General features: G+C 39.7%; 1 protein-coding gene across 1 annotated transcript; it reads left to right on the forward strand.

Moving 5' to 3' along the window:
- Nucleotides 1-1,553: 1,553 nt before the first annotated feature.
- On the forward strand, nucleotides 1,554-3,109 carry LOC132183730 (peroxidase 7-like). Its single transcript, XM_059597128.1, has 2 exons — nucleotides 1,554-1,775; nucleotides 2,363-3,109. Exons 1-2 carry the CDS (start codon nucleotides 1,554-1,556, stop codon nucleotides 3,107-3,109), a joined length of 969 nt encoding a protein of 322 aa, XP_059453111.1.
- Nucleotides 3,110-12,899: the final 9,790 nt, after the last annotated feature.

Below are 12,899 nucleotides of genomic sequence, written 5' to 3' on the forward strand. Positions count from 1 at the left end.
TTTTAATTTTTTTACCAAACAATTACTTTTTTCTTCAAACAGACTTTTTGAGTATTAAAAGTACTTTTAAGTCCCTCAAACGCATCCCAAACATGCCCTAAAACTCCGGCCCAACACCTCTATAGGGGTATTGGGGATCTAATGATCTATGCCCTCGAGGAGTTGGCAGGGTGACTCATGACTCATAATTTCAAATTCTTTGCATTTTATTTCGAATCTCATTGATTCTTTTATTTCGAATCTTATTGATTCTTTTATTTAAAAATTAGAAATAGAAATTTCCTTGTAGCTAGGCTGTCATCGGTTGCTGCCAGGCAAACTTCAAGACGCTGTCTTCTGGCCGGCCTCAATTCGATATCGATCAAAATCTAACAGCCTAGCAAATCTTGACCTTTTTCTTTTGGTATCAATAGTTTTTTATTTTGATAATGGTGGATTATAACAGAAAAATAAAATAAAATAAAAAATAAACTGAGAGTTTTGCATTACCTAAGTGACAATGAAGATATGAAGATGTACAGTACTTGGTCTCTTGTTTTCCTTTCCTTTATTTTTTATCTTTGTTTTGGGATGAGGGAGGTGGGGTTTACTAGACAAAGTTACAAAAATTAAGTTAGAGTAATATTACTATTTACACTCATTTATCACACCAATATAAAACCTGCTAGCATAACTATCTTTTTTATTTTTTATTGATAAACAGAGCCTGATCATTACAATACTATAGATATATACAAGTTGAAATTTATTCAATTCAAACTCTATCTATAATACACTTAATGGCCTCATGAGCCAAAACATGAGCGGTAGATCGAGTTTGCACCTCTCTTTACATGCTTAGTCCTCCAAGACTGAAAAAGATATATTTCCATTTTTCATACTAAAACGTGTTTCAAGTGGCTAATATAATTCTGACCATTTAAAAAAAAAAAAAAAAAGTAAGCTACTTAAAACATATTGGGTTACTGGTTAGCCTGTATGATGTATGTGTAATAAATGGGTGTAAATAGTATATTACTTAAAAAAAAAAAAAAAGTTATATTATATATTAAGAAATGCTATACATACTTTCAATGAAAATTACCATTGAATTCAAAATTCAATAATAATCTATCCAAAATTTAATAGTAATTTTTAATGTCACATCAAGGATTGTGCATTTGAAAGTATGAGAATGGGAGTATCGTGTGTATAACATTTCTCTTATAGATTTATGTGACTATAAGAAGTGAGTTTTATATATTAGCATCTAGAGCATATCCAACGTACTTAACAATAAGCATGCATGCCCTCTTTCATGCATTTACTAAAGCGATATTAACAAAGCTCCAAACTTTGGCAATTTCTGTCAAAGTTTGGAGCTTTGCAAGATCAACGTACAGGAAACAAGATAGATGGTTTAATCCGCCCGGCCAACTCATGCATCATTGGATTTAGTTCCTCCTACTTTCTGTGCTCAACCGATCATATATATAAATGAACACTTATTCTCTGAATTAATCAGCAAATCTTTCTTACTGTTCTTGCTAGTGGTATAAATCCCTCAAAGAAACATGAAATTTGGGTATTTGGCTCTCTTTGTCCTCCTCCTTCATTTGGAGTTATCGGCCATTGAACCTGTTACTGCGGCTGCTAATTACTCTGAGGATTACTACGAGGACACATGTCCGGATGTTGTGGACATCATCAACCAAAAAGTGGACGCCTGGATTGAGAAGGATTTCACCTTGGCTGCAAGCCTCATTCGTTTGCAATTCCACGACTGTGCTGTTAGGGTAATTAGATACAGTTACGATAAATTAAATCAACTCATTGGTGAAACAAAATCATTTCCTTTTTTTTTTTTTTTTTCTCTCTTTTTAACTGAAGAAATCATGTCCAATCATAATAAACTAGATACTATATATATATATATGAGAATGTTACGTATTTTTATCTCACAATACTAAAATGTCAATTTCGACTAACTCTTAGACTAGTTATTGTTAGGAAAAAAAAAAAAAAATCAAGAGTTTTAGGACTTCTACATTAGAATTATGGAATAAAAATGTAATTTTTAACATTACTCGTATATAATATATGATTAACTCCATTTGTCAAAAAAAAAAAAGGGTTAGGTCGAAAATCTTCATTCAATGAAAACTATAAGTTTAAAATTTTCACTTTTGAGCTATATATGAAAAACACCACACACAAAAAAAAACCCTAATTAAGAAAAGCACCATAAAAGAGAAGGATTCCATAGTTCAACTAGAGTAGTGGAGCAAGTTTGCAGATGATATTAATTTCCTCTAATCAATCAAAACATATGGTCGTCTATCTTCTTAAATTTCTTAGAAGAAAAAGTCGTGCATTATTGCAGGGATGCGACGGATCCATTTTGCTGAACTCTACAGCAAGCGAGAGGACAACATCTGTCAGCAGTACTCTGAGAGGTTTCCAAGTGATTGACGAAATCAAGGCAGCGCTTGAGGAGAGTTGCCCCAGAACCGTCTCTTGCGCCGACATTCTCGTTGGCGCCGCGAGAGAGGCCAGCCTTTTTATCGAAGGCCCCTTTTGGCCAGTCCCGTTCGGGCTCAAAGATGGGACAGTTTCCATAGACACAGAAGCCGAAAAGGTTCCTCATGGGCATGAAAATGTCACCACCTTGATCAATTTTTTCAAATCTAAAGGTTTAGACATGCAAGATTTGATCACTCTCTCCGGAGCGCATACCATCAGGAGAGCTTCCTGCAGTACATTTATAAACAGGGTCAACAACTTCAATGGAACCGGAAAGCCTGATCCCTCACTCGATGCCACATACATGAATATGTTGAAGAAAAGATGTAGCCGCTCAACGGACCTTGTTAATCTCGATGTAACAACTCCAAGGACGTTTGACACTGTTTATTACAAAAATCTTCAAACAAAGAAAGGATTGTTAACGACGGATCAAGAACTCTATATGGATCCAAGAACGGCTCCCTTGGTGAATACAATGGTGTCGTCTCAACCCGGAACCTTCGAGGAGCTATTTTCGGATGCAATGGTAAAGCTTGGGAACATTGGAGTTCTTACTGGGAATGAAGGTGAAGTTCCCGTGAATTGCAATCTCGTCAACAGTTAGTTGAACTTGAAGATCAGTAGTGTCGTGGTCCTTGATTCTGTAATTTTCGCATTCAATAAAATGTTGGGAGTACGTGGATTGCATGGCTCCATGCAAGTATTTTAATCAAGGTTTTGTTTCTTATAAATTGGTTGTGCAATGCGGTGAACATTTTTAATTTTATACGATTTTTTTGAAGGTTATTTATTGATGTAACACTTCATAACAATTATTAAAGTACGTTTTATTATTATTATTTTTTTTACCAAACTTTGCATTAGAAATAAGAGATCATACTACCCTCAAGCGGGAAAGAAAACAGAAGGTGGTGCTACACCACTACAGTTAATAGGAGGGAGAGGAGAAAAAGGAAAAATGAGAATGCAGTCAGAGTATACTCTAGCCGTGGCCCAATAAGCTACATGATGGGCGCAGAAGTTTACACATCTGTTAATCTTCTTTGCCTCCCACTCAGGAGGAGGAGGAGGAAGAGCTAAGGTATCTTTGATGGCCTTTTCAATGTGCCAATCTTGAATGATCGATGGATGTTGAAGAGCTGTGATAACAATGAGGGAGTCTCCTTCGATGGAGAATTTTTTGAGCTTCAATGACACTGCTAGAGTGGCTGCCAACTGAGCTGCTAGAGCTTCCCCACTGTTAGGAGTGCAAGGAGGACTGATCATGGAGATAGCTTTGATGATTTTTCCTTTATAGTCTCTGCAAACGGCTGCTTGAGCAGAGAAATGCTCACTAATGGCTGTATCAAAGTTGAGCTTGTGATAACCTTCCTAGGGAGGAGACCAGACTTCTATTCCTCTAGGAGAAACAGATTTCCAAGTTGCAGCATGAGATAAAGTGGTCTTTTTGATGGATGAAGCTATCCTGGCAATATCTGGAATGACACCTTCATGAAGATCTTTATTCCTACTAAACCATAACAGATCACAAAAAACAGCAGCATAAATTTGGAAAAGGTGAACCTCAGATTTTGAAATGCCAAACGTAATATGGGGATTTATGATACCCTTAATCCAACTAGAGAGACTCATAGAGGACCAGGCCATGGAATCCAAAGGCTAGAAGGAATTTCTCCAAGCTATACGAGCAAAGCAGCACCTGAAAAATAAATGGGGAAGGGAATCTTCTTCAGAATTGCAAAGGGGGTAGAGGGACTCTGAAGGGAGGATTGGGAAAATAGGCTTAAGTATGGCTTTAGTTGGGATTACCTCCCAGACTATTTTCCACATAAAAAGTTTGAGTCTGGCATTTAGCTTGAAGTTCCACAGAAGTTTCCAGGAGAAAGAGCTAAGAGGGGAGAGGTGAGAGGAAACTCTGGGGCTGCTGATCAATTTGTAAGCTGATTTTGTGGAAAATTTTCGAGAAGAAGAGAAAGGCCAGAAAAAATCAGCACAAGGAGAAGGGCTGATAGAGATTTTAAGGATTTCCCTAACACTATGTATGTCAAAAGTAGAGAGAAGGAGGGGGGTTTTGCAGGTGGCATTTGGATTGATAAGGTCCGAGATAAGACGAGGAGGGGAAGAGAAAGAAGCTGGAGAGAGAGGAGAGGGGAAGAAGGAGGGGATAGATGGGATCCATGGGGAATGCCAAATGTAGTGCCTGACAGGACGAACTCTACGGCGCATTCCTTCGAAACGATAGTCAGAAGCAGCAGATGCCCGCTTTCATGTACCAAGCGGGAAGTTAAATTCGGGGAGCAGCAGTTAAACTGCATGGAATATACTTACCTTTGAGCTGCTACACCCACAAGGAGTCAGAGTTGATTTGGAGCTTCCAACGTAGCTTAGCAATGAAAGTAAGATTAACTTCTCTCATTTTCTTGAATCCCAAACCTCCAGCATCTCTCGACATACAGAGAGAGTCCCATGATTTAAGAGAGAGATTTCTAGCTTTTGTTGGAGGGAAACCCCACCAGAAATTCTTGAACATTTGATCTAGCTTTTTGCAAATGCTAGCAGACAACAAAAACGTGCTCATAGCATAAGTGAGGATAGCTGCAGCCACTGCTTTGATGAGCACCAACCTACCAGCTTGGGAGAGAGTCTTGGCTCTCCAACCTTCAATCCTGTTTTGGACCTTGTCTATGATGCTTTGGCAGGTTGCACTTTTAGATCTACCAATGAGAATAGGGAGTCCAAGATAAATGGAGTAGGATGGATTAGAGTTGTAGGGAAGGATATTTATGATGGAGGAGGAGGTGGAGGGATTGGTATTTTTGCTGAATCTGATAGAGGATTTGCTTGTGTTGATAGATTGACCAGACCAAGAACAATATTTGTCTAGACAGGTTTTGATACAATTAGCTTCAATTAAGGAGGCCTTTCCAAAGATAAGCAGATCATCTGCAAAAAGCAGATGATGTATGGCTGGGGATCTTTTGGCTATCTTCATGCCTTTTAAGTTGCCAAGTCTTTCTTCTCTAAATAATAATCTGGACAGAACTTCTGAGCTCAAAATGAAGAGGAAAGGGGAAAGGGGATCGCCTTGTCTCAACCCTCTTTTAGGAAAGATCTTGCCAAAGGGGCTGCCATATATGAGAATGGAGAAGGAGGAGGAAGAGATGCAGGTTTCAATCTAACTAATCCAAGTGGCATGGAATCCCAACTTCTTCATGACTGCCAGAATCAAGGACCATTCCATTTTATCAAAAGCCTTTTCCATATCCATCTTTAGGAACATGAAACCACCTTTCCCTTTCTTATTATTGAAAGAATGCAGAAGCTCATGAGCTATAATGGAGTTGTCTTGAATATTTCTCCTAGGAACAAAAGCTGATTGAAGAGGGGATATGATCTTTGGGAGCACACATTTCAGCCGATTAGCTAGGATTTTTGAGATGATCTTGAAGACAATATTGCAGAGACTTATGGGCCTAAATTGATTCACTGTGTGAGAACCATTATGCTTAGGAACCAGTGTAATGAAGGTATGGTTCTGCTCTTAGGTCAACTGCTTATTTTTGAAAAAATTCCACACACAATCCAGCACCTCTCTTTTAACAGTAGGCCAGTATTTTTGTTAAAAGAAGGTTGTGAACCCATCTGGACCTGGAGCTTTTTTTGAGCCAAGACTGGAGAGGGCTTGAAACACCTCTGCTTCTAGGGGAATAGAGCATAGGGAAAAGTTTTCATCTTCAGAGATGGTGGGGCTGAAAAGGTTCAGAAGATCTTCTTCAATAGGGGGAGAGGTGGAGGAGAACAAGTTGGTGAAATGAGAAACAAAATTTCCACCTATTTCTGCTCTAACCGAAACCCAACCCCCATTTCTGGTTTTAAGGAAATTCACTGCATTTGATCTCCTTTTGATGATAGTGGAGGTGTGGAAGAATTTAGTGTTAAGGTTAGTGGAGGTAAGCCAGACTTCTTTAGACTTAGATTTCCAGAGAATCTACTCTTTGATGAGAAGCTCATCAAGATTAATCTTCAGGTTAGCTTCTAAGGAGCATGAGCTAGGACTGGGGAGAGCTGTTGGACCTGATCAATCTTAGCTTTAGTGGCTTTAATCTTGGACTGAATGTTTCCAAAGTTGAGAAAGTTCCATCTTTTGAGAGAGGCTTTGGTGTGATTTAATTTCTGGCTAAGGAAGAAACTAGGAGAACCAAAAACAGGCTGATTCCAAGCTGCATTGATGACAAACCCACATGAAGGATCTCTAGTCCAAAATTCTTGAAATCTGAAAAGCCTAGGCAAAAGGGTAGCATTGTAGTTAGTGTTGAGGGAAATGGGATGATGGTCAGAGATTGTGGCAGGGAGGTGAAAAAGAGAATATTCAGGGTGCAAATGAATCTAACTGAGGGAAGCTAAACCTCTATCTAGCCTTTCTTTGATAGAGGCATTACCTTGCCTATTGTTACTCCAAGTGAAAGGATTCCCATCAAAACCAAGGTCAACCAGGCCAAATTGATCAATAAACTGTTTGAAAGGGCAATTGGAGGAGTTAGCTATAGGCCAACCTCCTTGTTTCTCCGATTGATCAAGCACAAAATTGAGGTCCCCAATACAAAGTCAAGGACTAACAAAACCTTCACCAACAAAGGTGAAAGAGTCCCAAAAAGCAGTTTTGTCTTTCTTACAGGGGGGCCATATATACAAGAAAGGATCCAAGGGGAATGTGGGGGATCAGAATAACACCAGGCTGAGATGTTATTCTTGTTTGTGATGAAGCATTCTAAATCAATACCAGGGTGCCATGCAAGCACAAGACCACCACTAGAACTGATAGGGGCAACTTGAGACATTAAGAAGAAACCAAGAAGGTTGAGAGAAGCTGAGACAAGAGAGGGGGAGGATTTTGTTTTTGAGAGGAAGAGAATGTCAGGGCTGTTTTCACGGATAAGCATCCGTAGTAGGGGTGGCAAAATGGGTACCCATACACGACCCGATTAGACCCGCGGGTACCCGTTACACGATTAGCCTATACCCAGACACGACCCGTTTAGCTAAACGGGTAATCGGGTTGACACGATTATGACACGAAAATAATCGGGTAACCCGACACGACCCGTTTTACCCATTTAAAATAACCGGGTATAAATGGGTAGACACGACCCGACACGACCCGATTACCCTAAACTATAATTTTTTTTTTTTAAAAAAAATAAAATTCAAAATTGTAATAATAATACTAATACATCAATATAGTCAATGCAAAAAATTGAGTTCTAACTTCTAAGAGATTAAAGGTTTTAATAAAGGATAAGAAAAAAAAAAAAAAAAATTGGAAAGTGACCGTAATTGACAAATTGTACTCCAAAATAAATTACTAAACTCATAATTTCACCTAAACTTAAAAGTTAAAACAAGTAAGTTCATTTATTAAAATAGTCCACTTATACCAGCTAAACATCTAAAAGATGCCTGAAACACCTCCAATTTTAGGGTCTTTTTGGTAGGGGGGCTAGAAAAGTAAGAGGAATGAATAGGAAGGATGGAAAAAAAAAATTAGAAAAAAAATGACGAAGGGGTTGTTTTTCTTATACAAACTTTTGTTGGGAACTTGGGAAGGATGAAAAAGTATCTTGTAACTATTCATAGCGAATCAGCGATTACCTTGACACCATTCAAACCACTTATTCATGTCATTTTATCTCCTGCTTTCCTCCTATTTTTGCTGCAACTGGATGGAACATGGTGGGCCCATATGGAAAGTTGGAAACACATCATCCATCCCCTTCCTTTCCCACTATACCAACAAGAAGAGAAACTAAAGAGTAAAGTAAGGAGTCTGACTCTGAGGAGACTGAGGCGAGAGAGACCCGTGCGTGAGCTGCTGGCACGGAAAAATCAGAAAAAACCGGGTGCGTGAGCTGCTGACCCGGGTCCAGAAAAAAACCAAGAAAAATAAAACCGGGTTGGCGGGTCCAGGAAAAAGGAAAAAAAAAACCGGGTCTGACGGGTCGACCCGCCAGACCCGGCGGGTCGACCCGCTAGACACGAAATTTCCGGGTCTTAATCGGGTAGACCCGATTACGACCCGAACCCGATTAGCCCAAACCCAATACCTGTTTTTTCGTGTCGTGTTCGTGTCGGATTTGCGGGTCGTGTCAAAATTGCCGGCCCTAATCCGTAGGGAACGAACTGCAGCTGGCCTGGAAAGCCCTCTGCAGTTCCAAGAGAGGATCTTCATATATTCTTTAGGGACATATCATTGTCCCCTGAGAGAGAAGTTTCTGAGAGTAGGAGAAGGGGAAGCAACCACCTGTTTGTTCTTGTGGGTGGCTTGGATGTTTGGTCGAAGGTGAGGAGGGATGATAGGGCTGGGGGGGTTAACAGTGGTGTCCAATTGGTAAGTTGTATCCATTTCATTAGATAATAGGACTCCATGGTGAGAGTTATCAGAACCTTTTTTGAGAGGGCCAGAGGTTCCAAGGCTACCCTTTCTTTTTCTGGTGAGATGAGAGGTTAAGGAGATGGGGTTAGCATTTGGGGGTTCTTTCTCAGCGTGGAAAGGTCTAATAGGTTTGAGATGTCGAGAGGGGTAAGGGGAGGACCTGTTTTGAGCTGTTTTTTTGAATGAGGTTATGGCGGGGGAATCTGATATGTTTTGAAAATCAGTTGATGACGAGGGGTTAGTTGGGCTTTTTGGAGGGATGGAATAGTTTTTGGGGTGGATCACATGGGAGTTTTTTTGGGCTTTTTCTGCTGCTGATTTGTTGGGCCCAGGGTGGAAAAGTTGGAGTTCAATGGAGATTGAACCAGGAGCTAGATTGGTTGGGGATTCAGGGGTAAGGTTGTTAGCTTTTGTAGGGGTTTGCAGGAAGGGATGGTTGATATGAGGGGGTTCATTTAAAGAGGAAATGTCACTTCTCTTAGTGGTGGGAGAGTTTCCAGATTCGGCATTTAATGAGGTGAGGGGTGGACTAGGGTTGCTTTTTTGAGTAAGGAGTATAGTGGGTGGAGTAGTGGGATGCACGTTCTGATTTTTGATGGGAGTGGGAGGGGAAGGGGTTACGTGGGTGAGTTTGACAGGGTTGTGGTGATTGGGAATCAGGCCATTTGCCTGAGATGACTGAGCACCTTGGTTTAAGGCGGTGGAGAGTTGCACTACAGCTGGTGCTTCGTCTGAGTAGCCCCAAGCACCGGAATGCATGGGAAGCAGATTTGAGAATAAATTGACTTTGAGAGAAATGGAATACTTATCAGGGAGGCTTTCTTCTGGAGATGCTCGATAGTTTTGATCTGAATGCCCAATTCTGCCGCAATTGACACAGTAAATGTCCAACCTCTCGTACTTCAGAGAAATCCAGGTTGGCTCTCCATTTTCTCTTCGAAGCAGGAAACCAGGGTTCAAGGGCGCAAAAACATCTATCTAAACCAACAACCTAAGATAGCTCCTGAAGATTCGTTTATCACCACTGTTTTCTTCAACCTTAATGAGATTGCCTAGGCCCTTCCCAGTTGCAATGGCGTTTTTGAGAGACATGTGAACCAGAGGTAAACCATGCACCTGAATCCAGAAAGGGAAAAATTTATTTGTCAACTCTCCCAACGTTGCATGAGGGTACCAGGGTTGAAGAGTGAGCAGGGATCCATTCACATTCCAAGTGACTAGCCTATTTATCCTATCAATATGATCTTGTTTACTGAACTTGAACAAAAACTTGTTTGGGCCAAGAGCTACAAAGGAGAATGGGCAAGCAAAATCCCAAGCTCTTTGAAGGGCTGCGTTTACGGAGTGGTTGTTGTGGGTTTTTTGGGAAATAATATGTCCTACTAAAGGTAAGATTTCAGTAGGATTAGTGTTTTGGGGGAGGGTTTCTATTTGAGATGTGGGATCTTCCCAAGAGAGGGCTGCTGTCTGAGCAATGAGGCCTCCAATATCCATGAGGGAGAGTGGGTAGGGGAGGGGAGGAGAAGACGAGGAGGAGAGGAGGAGGAGACTAGGTCTCAGGGAGGAAGAAAACTTCCAGCGAGAGCTCTTTCAGAGGGAGAGAGCGAGAGGTTCCAGGACCAACAATTGTTCGTTTTATTATTATTTGTAAATGAGATATGCTATTTAGCATTTTCTGCTATGATGCCGCATGTTTAAGTCGCTCCTTAATTAAAAAGTTTACAAAATTTAAAAGTGGATTGAGTATGCCACATCAACAAAGAAGCATTTTCCTTGTAAATCATAACTTAACCTCCTATACTTTCGTCGCTTTTGTAATCATTTTTCTAAAGTTCAAAAACTCTCAATTTATTATATATATCTTTAAAAATTTTGCAGTGTCACTCTTACTGTTAGGTTTTGGAACTAAATTAGATGAAGCATAGGTAAAATGTCTCGTATACCCTTGTATATAAAAATTATTTAATTTTTAAATAATTAATTATTATTATTATTATTATTATTATTATTATTATTTTTAAATGGAATCCATAATTTGGCATTGGCTCAAGTGTGGGTTAGCCCTCCTGAACTTTCATCACTTTAGCTGCAATGTCCCCCAAAGTTTAAAAACTCTCAATTTAGTGTACTAAACTTCTAATTTTTTGCAATGGCACCCATCTATTAGGTTTTTCCGTTAAATCCTATTAAAATTCTAAAAAAATACCCCTATAGTTTAATAATAATTAAAAAATCAATGATTCAAGCGTGGGTATTTTTGCAAATTCTATTAAATCTTGACCAATGTTTGAATCTATGCAATTTATTTATTTATTTAAAATGGGGTATTTTAAATAATTTTGACACTCTCCATTTAACAGAAAAATTTAACAATGGGTGACATTGCAAAAAGTTAGAAGTTCGATATATTAAATTAAGAGTTTTTAAACATTTGGAGAATAATTGCAAAAGTGATAGAAGTTTAAGAGAGTTAAGTGTAGTTTCTCCCTTAAACAAAGAGAAATGATAACATTCATTCATTTTTCAACCATCTTTTAATCATCTTCATAATGAATGAATGAATCTACCATTGAATTTGTGTAGAGTCCATATGAGTTCACATATCTAATGGTTGATCTATTGAATTTGTAGGATGAGCAGAAGAAAGAGAAATGAAGAAAATCTAAAATGTCATAATCGACCCCCATACAAAAGGCAAACACTTTAAAAACAAAGATTTAGGGCCATACCCCCATGCCACGTGCAAGCTTGGGAGGCCATGACTTCAACCTTGAAAAACCAAAAGGTGCGTCCTTAATAGGGCACCACCTAAAACCCCAAACATCATGTCACACCCAAGAAAAAGCATGCGCCCAAAGCCTCGCGTTGAATGCCACGTGGCCCCAATTGAAGAGACTCAACGTGCGGTTAGAGCATCGCCATACGAACCAACAATTGTCGTTAACGTCACAGGCACGCCACATTAATGCTCCGCAGAACCTCACTAAAGGGACTACTAGAGTGGGCCCTGGGAAATGCCCACCAAACTAGATTCCCATTGGGCCATTACAGTGGCCAAGGGAATGGTAGACTACTAGAGTGGACCTTTGAAAAGGCCCACCGAAATAGGTTCTTATTGGACCATTACCATGACCCAAGGGAATGATGGACTATTGAAGTGGGCCATTGGAAAGGCCCACCAAATTAGATTGTCATTGGACCGCTACTGCAACCCAAGAAAATGACAAATTACTGGAGTGGGTTCTTAGAAAGGCCCTCTAAACTAGGCCCAACCAGCGATATCAGACCCACGGGAAAAAGCTCAGGGTCATGCCAATGAAGTAAGGAGCAAGCATTGCATATCCCCCAGCTAAACAAGTCCGTAGAGTAGGGAGCAAGTATCTTTCTTGCCCACCTAGCTCTTCAAATGAGTATCTCTTAAAGGCAACCCAGCGCGAGATCTTCCCCAAACAAGGAAAATATCTCACTCCAGAAGGAAAAGTCAAGAAACCTGAAAGCACATGCCATCTTCGGGAAAGAAGTCCGACAAGATCTTTCCCTCCTAGTCACCCTCCTCACGGCGTAAGGAGGCTCTATTCTCAAACCCTAGCCACAATTATAAAAACCTAAGGGTTAGAGCTCAAAGGACAAGGTGATATTTCGTGATTATTAATTATCATTATCCTCATCTGATATCTGACTTAAGCATCAAAGGAGGAGAGGCTGCCATCGTACCATTTCGTAGTCTTCCATAACTGATCTCTCTATATTTCTTGCAGAACTTAGAGTTTTTTTTTTTTTTTTTTTTTTGAAAGGAATCAGTTCAGTCTCATTCATTGATAAACAAAAATAAAGCTCAAATAACACAGAGCAACAGTTCTGAAGCAATCATAGCTGAAGCTACGAGGTTACAAGCGTCAAAGATGACGTATTACATTCCAGACTCGAACAAAATTTGCTAACCTATGACTAATTTTCAAATTAA

Source organism: Corylus avellana, chromosome ca6 (assembly GCF_901000735.1).
Source record: "Corylus avellana chromosome ca6, CavTom2PMs-1.0".
Classification (NCBI taxonomy): domain Eukaryota; kingdom Viridiplantae; phylum Streptophyta; class Magnoliopsida; order Fagales; family Betulaceae; genus Corylus; species Corylus avellana.

Coding starts and splice junctions, on each gene's coding strand:
- LOC132183730 (XM_059597128.1), top strand. CDS start 1,554: ATGAAATTTGGGTATTTGGCTCTCTTTGTCCTCCTCCTTCATTTGGAG. Junction 1,776..2,362: donor TCCACGACTGTGCTGTTAGG/GTAATTAGATAC, acceptor GCATTATTGCAG/GGATGCGACGGATCCATTTT.